Below are 27,638 nucleotides of genomic sequence, written 5' to 3'. Positions count from 1 at the left end.
GCATCTGGTGATGGATAAAGGGCCCCAAGATGACTGTCCTGGGGGTAGAGTCTGTTCCAGTACACAGGGTGTTAATTTGAATTATACAAGGCTCAGCTTCAGAGCAGACACAGGAAAGGCAGTGCCTTTAGGGACACTTTACCCATGTCACTCTCTGAAGGCTGAATGTAGGTACAGAGAAGATAAGAACCTTGATAATCTTCCACCCACTTGGTCCCTGCCCCAATGTCCCCAGTTTGAATTTTATCTGAGAACTATCCGAGGGATCATGAAGGCCCTGCAGTCGGAGATGACAAAAGATGTTAGGAACAGGCACACCCTGACCGCGCAGCATTTGGATTACACACTAATAAGAACACCAGCTGGGGCTGGGAGGCTGGGCGTGTGGGCAAAGTGCTTGCCATGCAAGCAAAGGAACCCGAGTTTCAATCCTCAGCACTTGCATAAAGCCTAGGCTGGCACTGACCACCAGTGACCCCAATACTGGGGAAATGGAGGCAAGAGGAGTCCCAGAGCTTGCTGGACAGCTGGCTTAGCCAAGTGGTGAGCTCCAGGCTCCGTGAGGGATGCCTGTCTCCAAAATAAATAAATAAATAAAGAAAGAAAGAAAGAAAGAAAGAAAGAAAGAAAGAGAGAGAGATACAGGAAGACACACTTGTGAGCACAGATGTACATGCACTCACACACACTTATGCATAATGAGAGGGAGGGGGGAGAGAAGAGGGGGAGGGGAGAGAGGAGGGGGAAGGAGGAGGGAGGAGAGGAGAGAGAGAGAGAGAGAGAGAGAGAGAGAGACAGAGAACAGAGAGAAAGAGAGAGAGAAAAAAAAGAGATAGCATCAGTCAAGGAAACCTCATCCCAGCCCGAGTGGGACTAGCAGCAGCCATGTGACAGGAATCTTCCTCTAAACTCATGCATTGTCCCTCAGGAATCATCGCACGGCTTCCAGAGAAGGAAGGCACCTCAAGAGTGGATGGGTTACAAGCCTCTCTTGGGACCTTGAGCAACATTACTTTGAGAAATGGGAGATCCCTGAGTCCTCTATACCTATTAGGGTGCTCTCAGTTTCTAGTGGCAGAAACCCAATTCAAGTGCAATGTAGTGTCACAGAATATAGCAAGACTTGAGGGAAAGGTAATTAGGGACCTAGACCCTTTCATTCTCTTTTTAGTCACCTTTGGTGTCAACACCATGCTCTGCCTAGAGCTCAGCTGACTGCAGTTCATCCAGGCATTATATCCAGAAACAGCACTATTTAGGGAGAGAAGACGTATGTTCTAGGAGACAGAAGTGCCCCGAGAAACACACCCCCAACTCCAGGCCCCCGCCCAGGCTCATGGGTCTGATCTGGTCTTCCTTGTGTTACATGTTGGCAGAGGATGAGTGACTCAACTGGCCCAGGAACAGGTGGGCCAGAAGTTGGTGACTGTATGAGAGGAGGGAGGACACCTTAAAAAAAAAATGGGAAGAAGCAGGAAAATGGGCTCTGGGCAAGCAACACTGGCTAATGGCTCAATCTTAACTGGCACAAGGACAGCTAACCAATGAGGCCAGGAGGTAAGCTGGGTGGTACCCAAGACCTCAGGCATCACTTCATCCAGCCTTCAACCTCCCTGCCTTCAGACCTGACCTGAATGTTCTGCCTTCCCATCCATTATTGATAAAGTGCCTGTGTCCTACAGGGTTGTCCGGGTTATCTAGGAAGGCTAGGGAGACACAACAGTAAGTCTGGGGAGGCCGGGGAGATGTCTCAGCAGTTAAGAGCACCTGATGCTCTTGCAGATGACCTGAGTTCAGTTTCCAGCACCCATATTATGGAGGCTCACAACCACCTGTAACTCAAGCTCTAAGGGAACCCAATGCTTTTTTTTTTTTTTTTTTTTTTTTTTTTTTTTTTTTTTCTTTTTCTCTCCTGGTTCCCTGTGGGCACTTGCATTCACAAACCTATACGCCTCCCTCCAAATACACATAATTAATAATAAAATAAATTTTTTAAAAAGAAAAAATCGGGGAGGACAAAGACAACGGGACAAAGGGGAACTGGGGCTAGCCCTGGCCCTATATTGCCCTGTTGTGTGTCAATGGGCAAGAATTCCTTGAGTCTCATTTCTTCACTGGACACAAGAGTTGGCCCAATGAATTTATAGAGTCCCTTGCAGCCAAAGCCCTGTGATGTGGAGGACCGTAGACTAGGGAGGTGAACTATAAAGCAAGGGAGAAGGTGTGTCAGAATTGCTTTACACTACCACATAAATAGCCAAACTGAAGGGTCTAGAAGCCGAGAGCAGTAAGTTCATTGCAATGGTCTGAGCTGGGAAGGACATCTACAGCATCCATCATCCCCATACATTCTCTCAGCAAGGAAATGTGAGCAGCCATTAATAAGAGAGCCACATGGGCTCCGGGGAGGCAGCGCGAGGTGCGAGGAAAAGCTGTGCAGATGTCATGCAGGTGAGCCTCGACTCCTTTGAAAAAGGAGCTACGTGACCTGGACAAGGGCAGTGGGTAGAGGAGAGCAGGAAGCAGTGGCTGGATAGCGGGGGCTCAGAGCAGTGAGGTTGCTCAGCCAGTTCAGCAGGGCTGCACGGTTTCCACTCTTTTATTGGAACTGGGCATTGGGATTTGGATACCCTTATTGGCTTAGACTCCAGGTCACAGGTGGATCCAAGGCCAAGGCACACCGAGGACGTCAGATGGAGTTGGGAAGACAGGAGACTTGATGGAGGCAGCGAGGACTCCATGGCTTTTTTGACTGTATCTACATAGACTGGGGAGATGTTAACATACATAGGTAGGACCTGCCAAATGGCAGGGTCTAGATAAAAGTAGAAAGAAGCAGCAGTGAGAAGAAAGAGAGGGGTGAGGTAACACGGAGGGAGGGCAGGAGGGAGATAATGAGGGGATACGTTGGCTAAGTGGCTTTGCGATGCACGTGAACTTGGACTATGGGCTGCTCTTCCCTGCGATTGTGTGTGGAAAGACGACCTGACGTCAGCACACTCGGTACCTATTAGGGACCGTGGTAACAATGTAGGAAATGCGGGCATCTGTCCAGTCTGGCTTTTGGCCTCGTAGCATCCTATTCCTCCTGTCCCCCACCACCTGCTTCCTGATCGCTGCCAACTCCTTAGAAGTGAGACTGTGTGGCCCCGCCTGCAGGAATGCTCACTCCTGTAACTGATGACCTTTACAAACTGGACACTGCCTCTTTTTATGGATACGAGCTGGCCTTGCCCGAGGTTCAGCAAGGTGTCCTGGGTCACTCAACATCCAAAGGAGGGGCTGGAGTAGAGCTATGGTCCCGCGTCCTTTATCCTTCCCTCTACACCTTGCTATCTCACGGTGTGAACTCTGACTAGAGGGTTGTGGCCTCCCTCCCTCCCTCCAGCCTTGGAGAGGCCAGTGTTCTGGAGCCTGGCCAGACAGAAGGTAGAGATAAGAACTCCACCATGCAAGGCATGCCTTCCAGTTCCTCCTAACAGCACATCTTCTGAAGAGCAAGAGGGCTGGGCAGAGAGAGAACTGATTGCCTGGCCAGGACATCATGCTACCATGGAGGAACTGCCCACCCCACCCCACCCCCAACCTCCCACTCCAGCATTGGCACCTCATTATCACTCCTTTAGGGATTTCTGCCTGTTCTTCTGGGCCTCGCCCAGCCCTGTGGACAGGGCTGACCACATGCACACAGTACTGAAATGTACTGTTTTCCTCGTACAGGTTCTGTACAGTCATAGTTCCTCCTGGATGGTACATCTCCCAGGGGACATGTCAGCTGTGTTTCTACACTCTCCAGCCGCCCAGACCCTTTGGCCTTCCCCACCACAAAGGCTGAAAACACTGACTTTACTCAGCAGGCAGATGTCAGCCAAGACTTAATTCAAATCAAGCTATCTCTTGGGGCCTGAAGAGCTGGCCTAGAGGTTAAAGGCACTGATTGCTCTTCCAGAGGACTAAGGTTTGATTCTCAATACTCACACGGTGACTCAGAACTATCTGTAATTCCAGGTCCAGGGGACCTAAAAACCTCTTCTGGCCTCCTTGGGCACTGTACACACAGGGTATACAGACATACATGCAGTCAAAACCCAAACACCCATCCACATAAGATGCCATTTTAAAAACAATTAAAAGGTTGTCTTTGGGGCCAACTGCATGACAGATCTCATGCCATGTGCTAGTGACACATGGACACGAAGGTCCTGCATGTCTCTTGCCTGCAGAAGCTGCTTAATAGGGAAAATAAAAACATCACCATGGCTGTAGTGACCTCCCCTCTTTGTTACTGGAGTTGTGAGGGTCAGAGCCTGGGCCCTGTCAGTTCTAATGAGCTAGGTCCTGCCACCCATCCTCAGTAGACCAATTAAACAGACAGGTAAAAGTGAAAAGAAGAGAAAGGTGTACTTGATGTGACCCACACTGAGAAGAGGAACACAGAAGGCCAACCAACAACCTTCCTGCAAGTCCATCCAGGGGTCCTGACAGGAGATTTAGGTTTACGTAGACAAAAGCACGCATAACTTACACAATCCTGGTCAAGCTGTGGTCCCACGCACCTTCATTGTCCAGGCTTAAGCCTCTCCTGTAAAGTGATCTGACAAGTTGTGAAACTGTGTGAAATCTCTTCTCAGGGGACATGTTCCTCCTCTGGCTGGCACCAGGCTTTAGTCTTCTCCTTCTTCTCACATGAGATTCCTGAGAAAATGCCAATTTCACAGAGCCCATTGCTTCAGTAATCTGATAGCCAAAGAGAGGCTCAAGTGTCTCCTTATAGCATCTCCATTCCTGCTGGGACAGTTATTCAGCTGAGGCTCCCCAGGGCATGCTCCTGCCGAAACCCTCCACCCCTCCGTGGGTACTTCCCATTCTCACGCCCTGGCCTTGCTCCTGAGGCTGCATCCTCTGAGCTACCTATCTATTCCCCACCCCACGTCCAATATCACGTCTACTCTGATCCTTCTGCTCTCAGCTCCAACGTGTCTTCTTCCACCGAATGCTGTCTTTGTTGCCCAACCAGACCTTCCTAGTTCCAGATCACCCCACCTCCTGTTACCCTGATCACTGTCCTGCTCCTACCTTTGTACCCAGCTGTCCTTTGTCATAGGATAGAATTTTACTAAGTTTCAGACTTTATATGTACCATGCATTTCATACATGTACTTCGCGTGGAATGGTACCGCTACATCGTAGTCCTAGGGACATGTAGGAAGGAATGGTTTCATGGGTGACTTCTGGGAGCAAGTGGCCTATGCCTGAGCCTGGTGGAGGGAGCAAGTTTGAGAAGAGAGTGGCCAAGTTCCTCCCCACCCCTGAGATTAGCGACCTTACCTTCCATCCTGTGGATTTATTTATTCCTGGAAGCAGTGGAAGTTGCTATTTCTGAGAGAAAGAGAGAGAGAGAGAGAGAGAGAGAGAGAGAGACAGACAGACAGACAGACACACAGACACACAGACACACAGACACAGAGATAAAGAAAGACAGAGACAGACAGAGACAGAGAGACAGAGAAAGAGACACAGAGACACAGAGAGAATGAATTTGGAGTCCAAAGGTACATTTTGATGCTTCAGCCACAGCAGTCCTTGTCAGTAGGATGAAGGTTGAAAAGACCCTGAAAGCCGACGTGGACCACTGATAGACGTGGATGAGACCAGAGGAAGGGTGGGTAGAAGACAGTGAATGTGCTCCCTTATTTGCCTTCGGTGCTTTCTCTCTTTCCCCTCCTCTTCCTTTCTCTCCCCACTCCACTCGCTGTCTCTGCCTCTCCCAGCTGTCCTCAGCCCTGCTGTTCGACGCTGTCTATGCTGTGGTGACAGCAGTGCAGGAACTGAACCGGAGCCAGGAGATTGGCGTGAAACCCCTGTCCTGTGGCTCAGCCCAGATCTGGCAGCATGGTACCAGCCTCATGAACTACCTGCGCATGGTGAGGAGCGGCTGAAGGCTTGGTCCTGGCCAGCCTCAAGGGTGGGGTGCTTGATACAGGGCTTCCCTGGTGATTTACAGCCTTGTGTAAAAGCATCACCTGGACCGAATGGGTCACGGGTTCCATTTGCTCCTAATTCTCAATACTCTTGGCAAGATTCCATGGTCAGCATATTCCCAAGATAATAGTTCTTGGATCTTAAGCTAGAAAGGAGTCATGAATCTTAGCCCCTGCCCAGTGGTAGCCCTTGTACAATGGTAGATCCTGCACAGATCAGTACAGCTGGGAAGGGACTGTAATGTTGGAACCTAGGATCCCTCAGAAGACTCAGCCTGTATTCTTTTCGTCTGATGCTTGGTTTCTCCAAGTTCTCTCCCCAGCCAGTGTTTTTCTCTCACAAAGAACACATCTCTCATTAGAGAGGGAAAGTGTGAAGGGTCTTAGATTTTTGCACCGAGTCAAGTAGTTTCCTGACTTCCTATAGGCCCAGGGTCAGCAGAATCCCAAAAGGGAAAAGTACTGGTAACCGCTCCTGCATGCCCCCAGAACAGGGAGAGCCAAATCTGAGCTGGTCAGTATGGTGCCTCCTTGTTGGCTCACACAGTTGTTTTTGGGTTACCGGTTGTGGGGCCCTTCCTCCTCCACTCAGATTCTGTGACTTCAGAGTGGACAGAAGAGTAGTTTCTGAACACTGTGAAGTAGCTTGAGGCCAGGTATGGTGGGGCCTGTTTGGTGCTGTAACTCACTCTCTCTTGGACAGGTAGAATTGGAAGGTCTTACCGGCCACATTGAATTCAACAGCAAAGGCCAGAGGTCCAACTATGCCTTGAAAATCTTGCAGTTCACCAGGAATGGTTTTCGGCAGGTAAGCCTACCTATGCTGCCTTCTCTTTGTCCTTTTCTGTGTCCCTAGCTCCAATGGCCTCCAGCTGTCAAGTGTCCCGTCAAATAGCAGGCTGTATCTGTTCCGATCTGGGCTCCCAGACTGCAGTTGCCTCATCCTTTCTGGTCCCAGATCAGCCCATGTGGGCTCTGCCAGCAATATGCCAAGAAGGAGGAATGCCTAGCTCCTCTCCATGATTGGATTGTTCTTTGCCTGTGAGCGATGGATTTCCCCCCAGCCCTGGAACCCCTGCTGGACTCCAGGGGCACCACTGCTAAGGCAAAGGGTGGCTCCCATGCGGCCTAGGATGGCTCTTTGTGTTGTGACAGACTGCCCCTTCCCCTGCTCTTCTCCAGCCCACCCCTCTTATCCTTTCTTGTCTGCTGCTGCTGCTGCTTCCATCACCCAGGGATGCTATGCCCTTTGGTGCTCTTTGGTTTTCTGTATGGTTCTTCCTTCTCCATTAAGCCCTCTTGTTCCCTTTTCTCTGGTCCCCCATCAGAGGAAACAGACTCTGACAATCACTCCAAGCATCTCTCTAAAAGTCTCTATCCTATCTATCCACGCCTGAAAACCCAACTCCTTTTATTTAGAGGCCTCTCCAGTGCAGGAAAGGCTGGAAAGGCTGAGCCAGATACCAATTACAGTAGGGAGCAGGCATATTAAAGATCTCCTGACTGTTACAGTGGGTGGATGAGGGAACGCCTCACTGTGGAGCTTGAATAGCCCACCCTTCCAGCAAATTAGGAAGAACCAGTTATATCTTCACCATCACCACCATCATGGTGGCTGCTGTCATATATTGAACCCTTATCATAAGCCTTATGCCATGGTGAAATTCAGCACGTGTTCACTTGCATAAGCCGACAGAGTAGACACTTTCATTTGCATCGTGTCCTAAAAAAATAATAGGTACTTTGTATGAGATGTATATGTTCTCGTGTATATGTGCATATGTGTGTTCATATGTATACACATGTACATGCACATATATGGAGGCCAGAAGTTGGTGTTGAGTGTCTACCTTTAAACTCCCAACCTTATTTTTTTATCTCTTCTTGAACCAGAGCACACTAATTCAATTAGACTGGCTGGCCAGCAAGACCTAGGAGAGCCTCTTTTCCCCAGCTCTCCTGTGCTGGGATTACAGCCACACACCACTGTCACTGCATCCAAGAGGGGATCCTTGACCTTTACTTGGGCCTCAGAGAACTCTTTTTAGGTGATCAGTGGCTTTTTGGAGGGTCACTGTTAGAAGAAAACAGAGAGGGAAGGAAGGAGTCTCAGGAAAAGGGAGAATGCTCCGCCCCCACCAAGGCAAGGTGCTGAATGTCTGTAGCACCTCAGCTCTGGAGGAGAGATGCATGGGATGAGGGCACTCCCCACATCTCCTCAGATGGAACAAGGTCAGGTGGGTGGGTGGTTCTTTCATTTACCCAACAGGTCTTTTATGGAGCATCTGCTGTGTGTCAGACATCACGCTGGGCCCGGGGAAAGCAGGCATAGGCCTTAAACAGAGAGAACTCACAGTCTGGTGAGAGTAAGCAATGTAGGGAGAGAGAGTGGGGGGCGGCGGGGAGGGAGAATGAGAGCTGCAATATGGGACTATTAAACTCAAATTATGCTCCGTGGCTCCTCATCTCTGAATGAGTAGGCTGCCAGCCTCTAGGAAAATTGTCAGGGAGACTTTTCCCTGCGCCCCAATCTTCTTGGGGGATCTGAAGTAAGGAGCATTTATTCTCTCTTTCAAGGTGATACCTGTTGAGTGTCTTCTAGGGCTGCCTCCCTTCTAGAGACAGGTTTAAGATGAGGAAGATCTGCTTGTGTGCAACATATGGTCTGGCAGGGGACAGATGACAGGCAAAAAATACATATGTAACACTCTGCCAGCCTGCAAAGTTCTCCGAGGAAAAATACAACTGGCTAAGGGATACCAGCCTGAGGAGCATAGCGTCGGTGGCATGGTTAGCACACGCTATTCAGGCAGCCCCAAGCCCGCTCCGGAGAGCCTCCGCCCAGCCTTTGCCAACCTCACCTTGGACCTCTGTTCTTGTCTATAATGCTCCAGGAAAGAGTCCACTTCCTGTGCCTCCTTCATAGAAAGCACTTCCCATCTCCTGGGCCCATTACCCAGTTGACAGAGAGCTGGTAGGGCTCAATCCCCCCCACTCCCCCCCATTCTGCTTCTGTCTTAGCTACAACTCAAGCTAGCTTTTGGGAGGAGCTAGGGGAAAGAGGAGAAATGCTATCAAACCCCATTGTATGGGTTTCTCAAAGAACTTACAAAATACATTTTTTTAAACTGGTAGAAATGTTTTTTTCTTTTTTTTTTTTTAAATATGGAACAATGGCTCAGTTGTTAAGAGCACTGGCTGCTCTTCCAGAGGACCCAAATTTGATATCCAGCACCTACATAGTGGCTCACAACCATCTATAATGGAATCCGATGCCCTCTTCCAGCATGCAGGTATACATGCAGATAGAACAGTCATATACATAAAGTATATAAATGAGAAAATCTCTTAAAAAGAAATCAATGTTAAAACTATATGAAAAGAAGGAGGCTGAGGTCAGTGGTAGAACGACCTTTTTGTCTTGGTCCCCAGTACCACCAGACAAGACAACAGAATTATCTGCCTGGAAGTGAGCCCTAAACAAGCACACTGATCAAATAGACACTACAAACAGATAAAATCAATACATATTTATTAACGTTATTGGCGAGAGCCCCTTCAAGGTAACTTTCAGAAATGCATTGAAAAGGTAAATGAACGTGAGGCACTGCATCGCTTTGTATATTGTAAAAGCAGAACAGTGATTAGAGAACATTCACATATACCCCAGAGATGGCAACAGCATTCATTGCACAATGAAAAATAAGAAGCATTATTGTGAATTTGGCTACATGTATGTCTGTGTGAGGCTGTTGGATCCTCTGGAATGGGAGTTACAGACAGTTGTGAGCTGCCATGTGGGTGCTGGGAATTGAACCCCCGTCCTCTGGTCCTCTGGAATAGCAGCCAGTTCTCTGAGCCGCTAAGCCATCTCTCTAGCACATGGATGGTTATTTTAATAAAGATTTTTTGGAGGGGTTATTTTTGTGGGGATCAAACTCAGAGTCTCATATATACTCGATCCTGGGCACACAATCTATCACTAAGCTATTCCCCCAACCTATGAAGGAATTTTTTTTCCTGTTAAAATGTTTCTCAGTAATGAATTTTATTTTATTTTTATTTATGCATTTATTTGTTTTTGTTTTGTTTTGTTTTGTTTTTGAGACAGGGTTTCTCTGTGTAGCCTTGGCTGTCCTAGACTCATTTTGTAGACCAGGCTGGCCTTGAACTCACAGTGATCCACCTGCCTATACCTCCCAAGTGCTGGGATTAAAGGTGAGCATCTTCAGCCCCGCCCTCAAAGTACCGTGGTCAGCCCAGCCTGGCCAGGACTCAGGTGGTGGCGTCCTCTGCATCAGCAGCGCCCACTCGTGGCAGGTAGACAATAGACTTCTCAACCACAAGCAGGCTCAAGGGTGACCTGTGGAGTTTGTGTACCCTACAGGCTCCACAGCCATGCATTTTCATTTACTAAAGCCATGTGTTCTAGAAATCTGTTAGTAAACTGGCACCTGCATGGGTGATTAGAGTGATGAGCTGACCACAGGCTATCCTTTGACAAGTGCTGCACTAATAGGAGAGTGTTCTGTGACCAGCTTTGTTTTGTTGGTTCTGTTGGTTGGTTGCTGGGTTGTTTGTTGTTCTGTGCCCTACTCCACTGTTTAAAGTTAACATTGAATGGAATCTGCCACACAAGTGACTGTTAAGAGGACTGTCATTTTGACCTCTTGCTACCCTAAGGGACACTCAGTCCTGACTGGACTTAGAAAGCGGATGGTGAGACTCTTCTCCGTGACCTTGGCTTTTCAGTAAGTCTGGCGACTGTCCTGTTGCTTTGCTGTCTGGTTCCAGTGCTGTGCATACCAACTGGAAGCTGTGTGTGATGTGTCTGCTGCACAGATGCAGCTTCCTAGCACCAGTCCCCAGGTCCCATCCCAATCATCACCCAATCTCTGCCTCTTGACGGGCGTCCTTCCCTGCATATTGCAGGCTGAAGAAATGGGTTAAGGAGGGATAACTAATTAGGCTCCTCTCCCAGGATGGTAGGAATGTCAGTGCCTCTGCTCTGATGTCCTCCCAGTTCTGTCCAAGGTGATGTTGCTGTAGGAAGGGAAGTGACAAAGAGCAGGAGGAACATGGGGAACCATCTGTGTAGCCGACTCCACGTAATGCTTTGTGCCGATCACTCTTCGTCTGGGGCATGGTCCTCTGAGGTAGACCAGCTCATCAATAAGAAACTGTAATCTCAGGGGGTAAAGAGAGCCTGCTCTGTAAGCATGAGAACCTAAGGACCTGAGTTCAAATCTGTAGTACCCACGTCAAAAGCAGAGTGCATCCATGCAGGCCTGTAGCCCCAGCACTGCAGGACAGAGACAAGTAAATTGCTAGAGCTGTCTGGCTGCTCAGCCTCACCAGAATGTGACAGTGACTTCGGGTCCTGTAAGAGACCCTGTCTCAAGGCAGTAAGGCAGAGATCAGTGGAGGAGGACACTGCCCTGGTATTCAAATGTGTGTGTAGGGGTACACACAGCTGTACACAGCTGTACATGACACACACACACACACACACACACACACACACACACACACACACACACTTGAAATCTCACTGTCTCCAAGAACTTGAAAAGACAGGAATTTGGAATTTCAAGGTTTTCTAATCCCAAAACCCATGTTCTGGGCCCTTCTGCTCCCGCTTGGCCCTTGCTGCTCTTGGGTACCTGAAGTTCCTCATTCAGAGCCTGTGCTTCTGGTCTGTTGCTCTGCTGCCATCTGCCCCCACTGATAGTAACACCCCACTGGGGTGGGCTTTCCTTAGTAATGACATCTTCTCATTTGGATTTGGTTCCATTCTTTCTCTTCTGTCTGGGAGAACTGCTATTAAGAGCTGGTTTTGATTATTTAGAAAGCACCACGCAGGGACCCAGTGGTCTATAATTGGTAAAATGTCTCAACCAAATACCATATTCTCTGCTGGTGGCTGATTAAATGATTTTTTTTACCATTTAAAAAATAGTCTTTCAGAATTCAGAGTTAGTTTTCTGCCACTTTTTAAAAAATTACTGTTTTGATTCTGCATCTAGAGTGTTTGCCATCTTGGGAGCGTCCCCGGTAGCCCATTTGGAGAAATGCGCTCCCTATGTTGTCCTGTAGGGGGCATTCTGAACCATCTCTCTGTTATTTGTAGGCATAGGAGTCCATTCCTTAGTGTCTCAAACTACTGTGTTTGTTCTCACTGCCCCCCATAGATATGTGTGGGGAGGGGGGAGGATGTGTGTGGGGAGGGTGTCTTCCTTTCTGTCTGGGAAAAATCCTCCTTGAAAGAAGCGAGAAGGAAAAGAAGGAAATCTTTAGGAGAGCCTTAATTTCCTTCATTTGACTTAGTCTGAAGATCAGAGATGGTGAGCGTCCCCTGAGCAACATTGTTAGTGTTGTAATAAGATGTGCACACCTCTCATCTGAGGCTCGGAAATGGCTTAACAGCGTCTAATTAAGCCTTCGGGGTTTGACATCCCTAACTAAAGATGCAGATCTGCCTTTTCCCCATTGATTCGCTGTGTATCCCAACTGGGGTGGGCTTAGGAGTGTGTGTGTGTGTGTGTGTGTGTGTGTGTGTGTGTGTGTGTGTGTGTGTGTGTGTGTGTGTGTGTGTGTGTCTGTAGTGATGATGGCAACTCCTCATATTTGGTCTCACAGGATCCAAAGATGATTGAAAATAGCTCTGCTTGGCACTGTGTTTGAATGGCTATACTTATGTGCAAAGCTGGCTCTGCTGACATCATAATAATAGCTAACATTTATTGTCGCCTACATAATGTACTGTGCTGGGTGGTGTACATATATATTTAAAGTTTTACATTCTTTTATCAGCCTGGCATGAAAGCTGTTCTCTCATCCTGTAGGTGGAAAAACTAAGGCAAAGAGATAAAGAAACATATCCATCTTCGTCTAGGTGGGAAGTGGCAGGCTCAAGAAGCCAGTTTGGGTCGAGCTTCCTCAGAACCCAGGGCTTTTCAATGATATAGTGTTTACTCAGAACATGGGGTCAGAGAACACCTTTAAGCTTTTTCAGTCTTCTAGCCCATGCAAGAACAGTTTGCATTGGGACACAGCAGAGACACCCCAGCCTCTCTGTGAGCCCCCATCCTGGGCTGCAGAATTAGCAACCCTTTTAGAGATACAGTTCAGACTTGTCCAAGCACTGGGTTAACCTCTGCCTTCTAACTCTGCCCCATGGAATATTCCGGAATCGTCTGCTTATTCTTCCTTGCCAGATCTTCAGATATGTAAAAAACAGATTGCTTTTACTTCACTCGTTCATTTTTCCATTCCTGAATTAGCCTAAAAATTTCTTTTAAGATCTACCCTTTGTCATAGGCTGGGAATGCAAGATAAAAGAGCCGTACTCCACTTAAGAGCTCGGGATCTTAGGGGGCTGAAATTGCAGCCCTCAATTGCCTTAGAGTACTCTGATTATATGCCACTTATTTTATCCTTCGCTGAGCAGTGGGCTGTACCTGTTTCTAATGGAACATGGCTTACTATTCTCTCACCAAGAAAGGACTGGGAGCTGCCAGTGCTCTACAATGTACAAGACAGCAGACAGGATGTGCTGAGTCCACGGGGGACTACCAGTCACCTCCAACTCAATCCTTACTTCTCATTTACCACATTAGCCTGCTTACTGCAATTTATTTTTCAAATGTTCCATTCCTTCTGAACTCTGGACCTTGGGGTCATTTAGTTATTTTATTTGCTGACTTCCCAGAAACACATTCAGCTCTTTGTGTGAACACTTTCCATAGTAACTAGACCCAGGCCAGCCTTTCCTGGGACAGCTGATCCATTTGCCTCTGTTTCTATAGAAATGGAGAAACTGACAAGGTTGGCCTGGAGAGTGCCGGGAAAGCAATGCTGTGAACAGATAGCCTTATTTTCCAAAACAGAGATGAGCTCAGAGTTCAAAGGGCTTGTTTCTGGAATGTTTTCAATGCTATTCTAAACAGAGGCAGGAGGATGGATGAGATGGCTTATCCAAGACACTCTTGCAAGCAGGAGACTCTGTCATTCAGGGTCTTCACAAGGAAACCCAGAGCCAACTTCCTAAAGGTCTTGCAGGTCCCCTCTCCCTGCCACACCGGGCAGGCCCCCTCCATTTCCTTTCCCTAGCTACCGTCTTTCCTGAGGCAGCCCAGACACAGGCAGCTCTGCCCCCTTTCCTAAGATCCTCTGGTGTGATCAGTTGAAGTCCTGGCTCTACAGCACTCCTGAAGGGTTGCAGAAGTGGCAGAATTTCTTATTACAGCCAGCAACAGCAGCAGCAGCCATGAGGAAGTGGTTTCTGTTCCTCTGAAGATAATCGGAGTGGACCTGCTGCTGGGGTTGCCAACCTTCCCCCCTCTTGACCCCATCCCCTGCTTCAAAACCAATCGAATGTGCCCTGCCTGTCAGTGAGTCTGCACACACACATGCGCACGCGTGCGCGCACACACACACACACACACACACACACTGCCTGTATGTGGCAGCTGAGTACAATACAGAGGGTGTCATGGTCTCATAGAGAGGTCTTGACCAGGTCTACACCTTTGTCCCTAGCCCTTCTTAATCTGAGCTGCATCTGTGACAGCTTCAGTCCTTTTCTGTCCTCAAGTGAACAGCTGTCACTCAGATAGCTTGCCAGTGGGAGAGGCAGCTCTGAGAAGCCTGTGATTGTCACTGTCTAATACATTTTCAATTTGAGGAAGGAATTCACCATAAATATGCAGATCCTTTGAAGCTGTCTTTGCCGAGACCTGGCTCAGGGCGCTGGAGCCCGGTTTGATTTCTGGAAATCAGCAGCCTTGAGTGCCAGCTCCCCAGCTGGGGGACAGACCTGTGAGAGCGGGTCAGCAGGGGAGCTTGCAGGGGCTGCAACCCCCCCACCCCCACCAGAGCCAGCTCTGTCTTTGATGAAGAAACTTGGGCTGCAGCTCTTTATAGTGAGGGTGGCTTGGGGAAGCTTTGAAGGTGACCCAAAAGCCACTCGTTTCTTCTTTTTAATTAAGGAGGCAGGAGAGGGGGAATTGGTGTGGAGTTTAACATAGCCATCACACCCTCTCTTGCCTCTTAGAATGTCATCAGTTCCTAGGGGTGGCGGTCAGTTAGGCCAGCTCTCCAGAAAGGCAGTGATGTCTGAGAGTTTCACTGGGCTCGAAAGCGCTTAGTGAATCTATTTGTTGGGAGAGTGGAGGGCCTTCCAGTGAGCTTTCCGTGCTCTCCTCTCTTATTCTACCTTCTGACCCAGTCGTCATGGATGACGAAGGCCTTGGACAGACAGGTTGCCTCAGAAACACACCCGTGCCTACCTCATTTCTGACATGGTCACTCCAACTACTGAACTCAGAAGGCTATTGCTGTCATCCCTGCTCTGCCACTGCTCTCCTTCTGCTATGGCAGCTTCTCACCACCACCGAGTCTGGTCCAGCCTGTCCAGCAGAGAATGGGTGTGGCACTAGATGAGACACTCAGTACTCACGGGGCCCGGAGAGGTGACAGTGCAGGAGTCATACAGGTGTGCCTGCCAGATCTTAGGGAGCTCAGAGCCAACAGGTATATCAGAGCCCCAGAACCTCTGGGCCACTTGCTTCCTTTTTTCTCCAAGAGAATTCCATGTGCCAAAACTCTCATAGGCAACGGCATTTACATTTTTGAACCGAAAGGTCCATGGAATCACTGATTCATCTCTTTTTCCCTTTCCATTTTCTTCTGCTCAGTACAGGTCCCCCTACTCCTGAACAAGAGGTTCTATAATGCCTTCTCCCAAGAGAGATGCTCTGCCTGTCCCCTGCCCCTGCCCCCCCCCCCCAGCAGCCACAAGGGGAAAAGGTCAAGGAGCAGATGAGCTGGCTTTGAGGGGCTGGTTCCTAAAGGATTTGTTCTCTTTTCAGCCTCTCTGGTCCCCAGCACATCTGATTCTTTTCCCCAGAGCACAGGGACTCCTGTTTATCGGCTCTGCTGAACAATTCAGCAGCCGCAGAAGCTTATTCACACATCAGCCGGCAAACAAATTAAGAGGTACTTACATCTTTGAACAGGGGGCTGGTTTTTGGGCAGAGGAGCGGGATTTTAAAGTGCAGCGTTTGAAATCTATTTCTTGTCATGTGCCCGATCACGCTTTTCCCTGACATCAGCCCCAGGGAAGTCTGCCAGCTCCTGGCGACACTTTCTGAGCCCTTTCAGCCAACTCATGCAGGGGGGGAAGCTGGAAGATGGTGATCTACTAATTCAGTGCCATGAAACAGCCTGTGGCATCCAGCTCCCTCAAATAGAAAGCAAGCCAGGGCCAGAGGCGTAGTGGGTACAGGCAGGCCGGCTAGGAAAAGGCAGCAAGGTGGATTGTGGAGGGGCATTGATGTGACCTAAAATGAAGACGCAGAGCTGAGTCCCACACTCCTGGTTCCTAACTTGGCTTCCCACTTTCCTCCTTGGTAAAATCAGGAACATCGTGATTCCTGCTTCTTGGGCATCATGTAATTATTGAGAACAAGATGAACTGTTGTTTTTAGCTATACTTTTGAGGGTTGGTTCTACTACACCATGCAATTTTTAATTTTGTTGTCTCACATGACGATGCCTAACTATCTATCTCACTCTCTTTGCAACATTTCCTATAATGTCCCAGAAATGCTGGCATGGTTCAGGGCAGAGAGAAGGACACAACCTTGGAGAGGGAAGGCTCAACACGTGGGGTTGTTCCTGTTGGAGCCACACAACCCATGGAAGAGGGCATATGAGAGCCAGCTAGTGCCAGGCACACATGCTTGCCTGGAATCAGTTCTGCCAGCAGCCTCCTACTATTTCTCTCTCTCTAATTTGGGGCTTTTCTCAGTGGACCTTTGTGTCAGTCTCTGACCTTCAGCCCCACCTTTTTGGTGGCTCTGGATGGTTATAAAGGTGAGAGAAACCTGAATTATGGCTACTTCTAGGAGAAGCCCGTATGAAGGCGCACAGGATATGATCATCACTGACAATACAAGAGCAACAGATACCCCCAAACTAAAAATCCTACCTCTTCCAAGAGTGCAGTTAAGCCCAGCGAGGGGTCAGCCCAGGCCATTCTCAGCCCCAGGCTGAGAGCTCAGAAGCCACAGTGCTGTCCTGATTTCATCACCAAGATGGAGAGTGACCAGCTTTCTTCAGTCTAAATGCTTTTGAAAGCATTAACTCAGTTAGCACCTTGGACCCAGAGCTCAGAGGCGAGGGACCAGCACAACTGCCTTTCCAGGGCACTTCTTACCCGGTGAGTTAAACAAGTGAAGCCAGCGTGACCCGACTGTCATGTTCTTTGGCCAGAATTATCTTAAGTGGAAAGTCTTGAGCATGCCTGAGCTCTCTGATTCCTCAGCAGCTCATACTGAAATGCCTTCAGTCTTCTGGGCAGCAGAGAGAGAGAGAGAGAGCAGCAAGGGAGTCTCCCTAGCTGCTGACTGCCATGTCCTTGTCATGTAGCACTGTGAGAAAGGCCAAGGGGTCAACCCCAATCTACTTGAAAGAGAGCCTGGGAGATTTTCTATTATACTAGATAGGAAAGCCAGGCACGGTAGCCTATACTTATAACAGTTGCACTTGAGAAGTAAGGCTAGAGGACCATGAACTTGAAGCTAGCCTGAACTACAAAGCAAGTTCAAGGCTAGCCTGAGCTACAGGTTAAGACTTTGTCTCAGAAAACAGGAAAAAGTGTCTGGGGATATATTTAAGTTGAGAGAGTTTTTGCCTAACATGCACGTAAGCCCCGGGTTAGGGCTTTAGTTCCACATAAACAGACACAGAGGTGCATGCCTGCAATGCGAGCATGTGGGAGGTAGAGGCAGGGGGATCAGAAGTCCAAGGTCATCCTTGGTTACATAGGGATCCTAGGCTAGTGATCCTGTCTCTAAAAAGAAAAAAAAGATACTTTTAAATAGATGGAGCTGGGATACAGGTAAAAGAATCTTTTCAACTTGTCCAAACAGATAGGAGACCCATGCATCCTTCTGATCCTTCTGTGGGAAGTTTTACTACGCAAGCACTGATAATTGGGGGCCCATTCAGTCTGTGAGCGAATCATCGGGGTGTCATTTGTAATCAGAGCCAGCCCAGCTGTCCTCAGCACCACAGGTCCTCTGAGTCTGATATTTATCTGTTACTGCACTCTCGAAGAACAGCCAAGGCTGGGGCTTTTTTGGCAGTAAGAATGGTGACTAAATCCCGTGTTACATCCCAGAGGCTGGAGATCACGACTGAAAATCTGAGCACATCTTGGTGACAGACAAACGGCCCAGCATGGATGAGTCTAATTGGTTCTCATTGTTTGTGAGATCTGTATTTGCAAGTTTGACTGTGTGATGAAATCTCTTTGCAAACCCCGCATCAATAGTCACAGCAATTTTTCAGGCATGTGGAGAGGCAAAAATTTGACTCACTCCATGTGTGCATTCCCAGCTGAGCTTGAACTTGGCGCTGTTCAGCTGGGTTGTATCAGTGCTAATACTATCAAGTCTTTTTCACAGACTATTGAGTGCGATATTGTGTGTGTGTGTGTGTGTGCATGTACTTGTGCAGGTGTGTGAGAAAGGGGGGGGGGAGAGAGAGAGAGAGAGAGAGAGAGAGAGAGAGAGAGAGAGAGAGAGAGAGAGAGAGAGAGAGAGAGAGAGAGAGAGAGAGAGAACACTTCCCCTAGTAATTTTTCTGTTTAAACTAACTCCCACAATGCAATGCTGACATGCCGTCCCATGTTCCCGTGCACAATAAAAAGAGTAGTGTGCTCTATGGAGAGGGTCTATGTTTCATAAGCTTCTTTCAAGCCTGTCCTACAGCACTGAGAGTTAGTGAATCAGCAATGCGTATTAGATGAGGCGGAGATGCACATAAATTAATACGGTTACATATTGATGGGTTGATATGAATGCTCTGATCAGAAGCTCATAGGAACCTAATCCTATATTTGTTCTGGGAGGGAAGGTCTGCTATTCCCTACTTGAATGTGTGTGGAAGCTTTATACAGATCAGAGAAGCAATAAGTAGTGAGACTCATCTGAAGAGAGACCCGGCCAGGAGACACAACCAGGAACGAGCCAATAGGAATATCGGAATTTTCTTGCAGCACCTTTTTTTCCTGCATTCACCACACCATAGTCTTGCTCTTTTGTTTCCTTACCTATATCCAAGGCCCCTAGTTGCCCCTCAAGGCCTTGCCTTCCTCCCGGTTGCCCTAGTGTAGAGATGGAACCTAAGCCCTGCATTCCTGGTGCGGGACAGATGGCATAACAAAAGCCTTGTAAACCTGTGTTCTACCTGGACTGTGTGGATTCCTGCAAGTGCATCCTCACGAGGGAGTTTTACTTAAGTGCCTCATGTTGGAGGACTCACTACCCGTAGGAAGAGCATGTTCCACCTTGGGGAGCCCTTCCTGTTAAGAAGTCCTTCCTTCTAGGGACATTTGTCATTCTTCTTCAAGGCTCTGCCTCTCATCCTTGCTTGTGCCCCACATCTGTTCCGTTTCTCCCCTACTACCTTTCCTCGAGGCAATTTTGTCATGGGATGGAGGAGTTCTTTCTGTCACCACTCATGTTAAATGGCTACCTGCTTCATCTTTGTGCCCGGGCAGCTGCACTTTCAGTGCTCCTGGCTGCCCTTCCCTCATGGCCTCTCTTAGACCTAGCTCTCTCCCAGCTTCAGTCTCAAGGCACTTGGAAAAACTACTCAGTAAGCTTCTTCTTTGAGTTGGAACAGGGTAGGCTACATTATTCTTTTAAGGTGTGATCACTGAAGAATAAACCGCAGTGACTTGCCTAGGTGAATTTCAGAATTCAATCCAACAGGGCTTACTGAGCATCTATCGTAAGCTAGGCAGCAACCTGGGAGCTGAAGCCATGGAAGGAGAACTAAGCCACAAACTTAGCAAGTGCTGACTCTGCACTTCACACTGGGGACAGGGGTCTTGTCTCTCAAAGAATACAGTGTCTGGTGGGGAAAACGGACTTAGCACAAGTGATGGCATAAGAAGTTGTATGATTCCAAGTGTGGTGAGCATTCCCAAGGAGTGAGTAAGGAATCTGTGGCCCAGTCAGGGATGGGCAGCCCTCTCTAAGAGACTGGCATGCAAGATGTAGCTTTAGAAAGCCAAGCTCAAACAAAGGAAGGGGTTGACAGCAAAGCCAGGTCAAGGGGCCAAGTCTGCTGCTGCTCACCATCTCCACAATAGTCTGTTCTCACTTTTCTGGGTCTTTCTTTAGGTACTCTTTTCTATATAAGTCAGAATCAATAGCAAGGAAACGCAAAGGACTCTCAAGTAGGAGCGTCTATGGCAAGTACCACTGGATAGAGTAACTATACAAATATTTGCCAAATGATTAACCATATATCCACAGGCAGAGAGATTACAATATCCCAGGGCAGTTTACTATAGCGATGGTCCCGTCTGAGTTGGGACCAACTCAGATCTTAGCTTTCTCATCTGTAAGATGGGGATAGTAGCAGAACCTCCCTGAAGTATGGTTGGAAAGATGAAATAAGATAATAAAATGTTTAGTCCAGAGCTTTGGCACAGAAGCAATGCTCAGAACTACTGATTCACAAATATTCTAATAGTCTTTAGTTATAAGGAGTGACCAACACTAGGGACCCTTGGGTGTCAACACTGTCCTTACTAAACATCATTTACCATATGCCAAGTTCTCCTGGTGGAGGTCGAGTTTGATATGATAGTTTTAATGTGTATATGTATGTGTCTGTATGTTTGGGTGGGGTGTGCATACATGTATGTGTGGCAGCCAGAGGTCAACATCAGGTATCATTCTTCAGGTATTGCTGTCCTTTGGGTATGAGATAGGGTTTCTCACTAGGATTTAGGGATCACTGCTTAGGCAAGGCTGCCTGACCAGCAAACCCTAAGGATCTGCATGTCTCCGATTCCCAGCATGGGCTGCCACACTGGGATTTCTTTTGACATGGATGTGGGTGAAATCCTGTTTGCTGAAATGAGCCATCTCCCAGCCCCTTACACTTATTTCTGTCAAGTTATATACCTGTCCCATCAAGACCATGGTACTCTAACCCATCTCAGGCCATCCTTGGGATTCTCTCCCCCCCACCCCCCACCCCGCCATAAGGTCTCACACCTGAATGCCACTTCTCCATGCCATAAGAAGCTTTAGGCCAGTGGTTCTCAATCTTCCTAATGCTGTGTGTGACCTTTTAATACAGTTCCTCACATTGAGGTGACCACCAACCATAAAATTCTTTCATTGCTACTTCATGGCTGTGATTTTCCTACTGATTTGTGACCCCCCCCCCCCAGATGGGTTGAGCTTCACAGGTTGAGAACCGTTACCCTAGGCACCCATGGATGCACATCTTTTGTCCTAAGCATCCTTCAGAGTGCGGACTTCAGCTTAGAACTCAGAACTGGAATATTAAAAAGTGATTGATTCAAAACTCTGGGTGACCCTAGAAAGGGAGAAACTAGATTAGAACTTGCACCTGTTTGGCCTTGACTTTATCACACCTGTGACCCACCCCAGGTGATCCCCATAAGCGGAGAAGGCCAGGGAAACGTAGGCGTATCTTAGGTAGTAAAATTGACTTCCCCAGGCCACACAGTAAATGACTAGGAAGGTAGAACCTGAGTCCAGTTATCCTGACTGCTGATCACTTGCTGTCCTCCCGCATACACAGCCATATGCTCTCTACCTCTACTTGGCTTGCGGCTCAGCAAAGGCCCCTCAGCTGCCTACCAGGAACACCTGCCCAATATCATACCAACCGGCTCGCAGTTACTATAATGAGAACCTGAGGCGGTCAACTTTTAAAGACAAGAGGGTCATCTGAGCTCACAGTTTCGAAGGGCTCAGTCCTGCTGCTTTGGGCTTGTTTTGGTCCGTCATGGTAGGGGACGTGAGGTAGAGAAGCAAAGCTGTTCACTTCACGATCATGATCAAAAAGTTAAAGAGAGTGAGGAGGGAACGTCGTGGCTTAAAATTTCCACCCCCTCCCAACAGCACCAGCTATAACACACAGGTCCTTGGGGTTCACTCTAGACTCAAGATGTAGCATATGCGTAGGTTCTGTCACTGGTTTTCACTTCACAGGTGAGTGAGCTCATCTGGGTCCTTTAAGTTGACCCCATTCAGGACTATAGTCAACAAATGAGCTCGCTTTGATCAGAGGCAGGAGGGAAGGCCCAGGCTTCAATGTCAATATAGCCTACACCCATCCTAAACCAATTAGTAAAGCAATAAATAGGTTCTGAGTTCCAGTCCTACTTCAACTCCTATGAGCAAGTTGCTTGACATTCCTGAGTCTTGGTTTGGTTAATTTATTGAACAAAAACTCATACGAGTGTACTTACTTCAAGCATTTTTCCTGCTTTTAAAGTACTGATGAGCCTGCATTTCTCAGGTGGGAATGATGACAGGGCTGCTACACAGAAGCAGGGAAATTTATGAAAGGAAACCACATGGGCCAGGGCCCGGCAAGCAAAGATCAATAAGTATTTGAAGCTTCTGCCTCTGGAGCGGGGCTTAGGGTTTCATCAGCCCCCGTAGAAGAAGCTGGGTCCCAGCGGCGCCGAGTACAAAGAGCAGCTGTCTAACTGTGCATAAAACTATTAAATGTTCCAGTGTTGTGTGCACATCCGCTGATGTGGGTAAACGATGTGAGCAAGTCCCTTGGGGTTTAAAAACCAATCCCCTTTTACCTACTTAAGAAAGAACAAAGTGGCCAAAAGACACCCCTAAGCACCTTCAGGCAGGAGGGAGGGGCTGTGAACTAAAAGGTCCTCGGGGCTCCCAGAAGCAGCAAAGAACGCTGGTCTTGAGACTGATGATTTCGCAAGCCCCTAGCTCTCCAGAAAAGGTCCTTGGGGGGGCGGGGTGGTTCCTATTTGACAGCTGAGAAGGAAACCAGTGGGCAGAGAGGGGGAGGGACTTGGTGAAGTTTATGCCTGCCAGCACCAGGCACTGTGCTAAGCCTGTTCCCATGGTTACGGTCTTGACCCTTTCTAACTAGATAATGCGGTGGTTAGGAGCATGTGTTCTGGTGATCGAGAAAGCCTATTTGAATCTCCATTGTGGTGCTTATCGGAGTGTGACCATGGAGATTTTAATTACCTAACCTTGCTGGTATGCAGGGCTTTTTTAAAAAAAAAAATCTTTAAAATGAGTATAAAATGGTCTACCCCTTGTAGATATGCTGAGGAGTAAATGAGATAAAGTTCCTGGTGCATTTGTTCAGTTATATTTAATTGAGCATCTATGAGGCATGAGGCATTGAGTCAAGCCCTTGGCTCAATAAGAGGGCAGGTGAACCAAGCCACTATCTTTGCTCCTATGAGGCTTATGGCATATAAGACAGACAGGCAGTCAGCAATGTCGCATGGACAAAATGCTCAGAAGGCTAATGGAAGAGAAGACAGACTTCCTGGGGGGAAAAAAAAACTCTCTCTTCAGGCAGAGGCCTAAAGGAAACAGGCGAGAAGCAGATGAGGGCGAGCAAGCATTTTCTGTGACATCTAGATGGTAAGTAAACACTTGCTCTTTGCAGGTGCCCCAGCATTATGTTGCAACTCTGCCCTTGTGAATGAAAGCCCTCACAGACGACACAGAAGTGAATGGGCCAAACTGTATGCCAATAAAACTTTATTTGCAGAAACAAGCAGTGGACAAAAATGAAGCCTGCAAGCCTTGCCCTGAACTAGCTGAAGGAGAGTTGGAGTCAGAAGGTCATGTGGCTGGGGAATTCCAGACAAGGAAGGACACACACAAAGACCTTGGCAGAGAGTGACAGGAGGATGCGATAGGAAGGAGGCAGAGAGCAGGCATGGGGGGCACTGTGGGTCCAGCAGGCTGCAGTGTGGCTTCTTGTCTCTGAACCAAAAATGGGAAAGAACTGTAGGGTTTCTAAGGAGAGGGTTTTGTCGCTGGAAGGGAGATTCTGGGGACATGGCCTGCTGGTGCCTTGTAAGGACCAAAACAGAGAGGCTCAGCCTGTCCCCAAAGAGAGCATAGAGGCTCACAGGGTCTTGTGGTCCCAGCACTAGGCACCAGCATAGTCAGGCCTCCTGACTCCAAGCAACATCCCTTCAGTTCTGAGAAGTGAGACACTGAGGGCAGAGCAAGGGCCGGAAGCAGCAGCAGATGCCAGTGGACAACTACTTCCTGTAGTGACCAGCTTGTTCATGTTGGCTGAGGACTACGTGGCAGACCAAATCCCAGTGCCTGATATGCATTCAACCACAGCCATGGCTTCTCAAAGGACCGTGGAGGGCTCCTATTCACTCTACAGAGCCCATCCTCTATAGCCCTCATAGCCTTGCTTGCCCCTTGTCCAGTCTTTCCTTCCACAAGTTGACTGGTTTCTCTTCCCAGGGGGGTTAAGCCCAGTTCAGTTCCAAGAGGACAGGGCCTCAGAATCAGTTGTCCTGTTTGAAGCAAGAAACAACAGCCCATCACAGGGGAAAGAAACATACATGTGAAGTGTTAAATAGATTTCTTTATAATGGTAAAGAAACACAAGTGGCCAGCACACTGCAGTAATTCTGTGGCAGCGGTCCATTCACAACACAGTGTCTAAACCAGCCTCTTAATGACAATGCCGCACTTTAAGGTAACGCTCACTCAGCTAAGACAACAGAAGAGCCTGCAGAAACCCTTATGAAGGAAATAATACTTTTGAACATATAATCAGGACCTGCAAAATTAGGTGCCTAAAGGAACAAGAAAATTATTAATTTATATTGATCTGTATCCCTAGGGGACTTGAGGTAAATGATACTTTCCATCCAATGTTAGTTATATTTGCTTAAGTTTTCATGTTTGACCAAGCAATTCCATCAGAGAATGTTTCTTTCAATAGCTTTGGAGTCAATACTTAGAAAGACTACACATCTACTTATTTGTTTGTTTGTTTTGAACTTGAGATGGAGGTCTCAACAAATAGCCCAGGTTGGCCTTGAACTCACCATGTAGTCCAGGAAAGCCCTTGAACTCTCAGTGAGCCTCCTGCCTCAGGCGCCCGAGTACTGGGATTATAGATATGTGCCACATACCTATGTGAACGTTTGTTTTCACAGCTGTGATCACAATGAAGCATCAGCTGCCTCTTATTTAGTGTCATAATTTCCCTACTTACCCATTCTGTGGCTCGGATACACCGCCTTACCAGGTCTTTGAACTCGTTTTCTGATAGAGTGAGATGAGGGTACTGTGCACCTAAGTGCCCAGCGTGGAGGCTGTTGGGAGAGTCGGCATCTGTTACATGGTAAAACCAGCGCGTTTTAGCTGTGGAGAGCCCACTGTATGTGCCTTCCTGGCTCTGTGCACGGTATGAACCATGACACTGACTGGAAATATTGACACCAAAAAGAATTGGGCTAGGAATTGGGGCCTTTTATTCCAGGAGATCCAGCTTTGAAATGCCCCCTCAGTGGTATGGCTGTGCCCCATGGCTGTGAATCTTGGTGCCCCAGTCAGTCCCTGTGTCCCTGTTTGTCACTTAATTGTTCTTTGTACTCTGCACCAATACAGCCAAGAGTCAGAACATCTCACAGGGCTGCTACAGCCCAAATTGTTCATCCTATTACTCAGCTTCCTAAGTTTCTCATGGCAGCACTGCTGGTCTGAAAGCTGAAGTTGGTGGCACATGCCTAATCTGTCTAATAAGCTAAGATTGCAGCGTGGAGCTCTTTGGAGAGCGCAGAAGAGACTGTGCCTTCTGGCCCAAACAATGGCACTCTAATGGATGCTAACTCAGTACTTGAACTAAGCTTTAAAATCCCTTTGAGGCAGCAAGTGCTACTTTAATCCCCATTCTACAGATAGGGAGAGAGACTCTGAGGCATAAGTAACTTACATGAGGTCACACCATATATTAAGTGGAGAAGCCGGTGTAAAAGAAAGTCCTCCTGCACTGGGGCCACCACCTGGAGGGTGCAGATGGTGCTTTATGCTCAAGGACCAAAAGATGCTGAAGTCCAGTATCAGCACTGCATTCTCAGCTGTGCACAGGCTGAACCAAATCAGCCCAGGTGATGGAGGTCTTCTTTCCTAAGATGCTATAAAATAAGAGCTAGCTGTGGCCCTACCCAGATGCATGCTTTCTCTCCCTCCCTCCATTGCAACTCCAGGGCCTCTAAAATGGTGAAAGAGCAGAGCAGGTAGGACAAAGCAGAGGCAGAGGTGTGATCTGAAGGGAACTGAAGCCTGTGCGTGTGGGCAAACCAGCTGTGTCTGAAAAAAGACTTGGGAGGCGGGAGAGTGTCGGCAAGGTGGAGTGAGGGAATTTGTTTGGCTGCAGTTAGAGGCACAAATGTTGTGATGAGCGAGTGACATCTCCTGCCCACCCCTGCAAATGTGTGACATGGATGGTACCCAGTGGGTGGGGCAATTAGCCTGTATCCCAGGGCACCTGGCTCTACCAGCTCTGTCTTTCTGCAATTAGATTGCTCCAGCTAATAGCAGCCACGCCACTTTGTTGGAGCTGATGGGTCTAATAATTTCTTGAGGCTAATATGAGAGTGGGTGGGAGACTCATTTCCTGACTGGAGCTCAGGGGCTAATTAGTCTATTTGCTAGGTCCCCATAGGTGAAGTCTTGGAGAGTCCATTGCTGAGGCTGTCATATCTGGCTATGGAAAAATCTTTTCTACCCGTGGATGTTGTAGGGACCACGTTTGTTGCTTGAGAGCTGGGGAGGCTTTGAGCAGGTGGCCTTGCTGGTATGAAGTATGAGTCCAGGGTGACAATAGGCTGCTAGAGAGTTCCGTCTTATCCTGAGCAGCCTGGCATCCAGCCTGCTCTGTTTTATGTTCCTCCTTCCCAAGAGGAGTTCTTCCCAGCCTAGCAGACTACAGGGAGCCAATTCTATACATATTGAAGGCAGGAAAACAGAGGAGAGAGAGAGAGTTCTACTGAATTTATGGGGTGTCAAGACCAGGGAGAAGAAAGTTGTGTTTCTAAAGTCCATACTGAGTGGCTGAGGGGCTCTTAAGGCCACTTCCAGTTAGTCTAGTTTACTCAGATAAAAAAACATACACACACACTAGTGCCCTCACGCTAAAAGACATCAACAAGAGTTGGAAAAGATCAAAGACTTAGGATCTGGCTCTAGATTCGAACCCATGCCACAGCTACCAGCTGTGACTTTAGGAGATGAGCCATTAAGCCCATCTGAGCACATTTTTTCATTAATAAAATAGAAACACCATGAAGCCTCCAAAGCATGATGTGAGAATTCAAAGAGGTGATGGAATGGCATATTTGACACAACAGGTGTCCCATAATTATTACCCACCCCCCTCTGTTTGGAAATCTCACAGCACAATCATCACTAGGCAATGATGTCATCTGACATGCCCCTTTAAGAGAAAACAGGAGCTCCAGAGGCCACAGGGAAGCTCATTTGTGTTCTGCCCAGCAAGAACAAAGTGCAGATAGGAAAACAGTGGCATTCCCTGCAGTTCCCTGCCAGGAGCAAGGTGCTGGGGTCTGAGCATACACAACATTGTTGGGGGAGATGCACCAGGAAGTAAAAATGTATCTTAGAGGTTCAGAAAGCAGAGCTCTGCAGGCTTCCATGGGAAGATTCATCTGGGGTTTAGAAGCACAAGGTTTAGGGTTTAGGCCTCTTGTCTGTGGTCCTCAGACAAGTTGGGTGGGATCTCTTATGGTATGTAAGACAAAGCAGAAAGTGTACATAA

The 27,638-nt window shown here is 48.0% G+C and overlaps 1 protein-coding gene across 5 annotated transcripts in view; it reads left to right on the top strand.

Moving 5' to 3' along the window:
- Grik4 (glutamate ionotropic receptor kainate type subunit 4) overlaps positions 1 to 27,638 on the top strand; it is a 428,100-nt gene that overhangs the window by 322,627 nt on the left and 77,835 nt on the right. For all 5 annotated transcript variants that reach the window (XM_051156249.1, XM_051156245.1, XM_051156246.1 and 2 more), the window contains 2 exons: positions 5,772 to 5,924; positions 6,685 to 6,789. In XM_051156249.1, the coding sequence (XP_051012206.1) occupies positions 5,772 to 5,924; positions 6,685 to 6,789 (258 nt within the window). The remainder of the gene's footprint in view (positions 1 to 5,771; positions 5,925 to 6,684; positions 6,790 to 27,638) is intronic.

Source organism: Acomys russatus, chromosome 14 (genome assembly GCF_903995435.1).
Source record: "Acomys russatus chromosome 14, mAcoRus1.1, whole genome shotgun sequence".
NCBI classification, from domain to species: Eukaryota; Metazoa; Chordata; class Mammalia; order Rodentia; family Muridae; genus Acomys; species Acomys russatus.
This window is presented reverse-complemented; position numbering and strand designations above follow the sequence as displayed.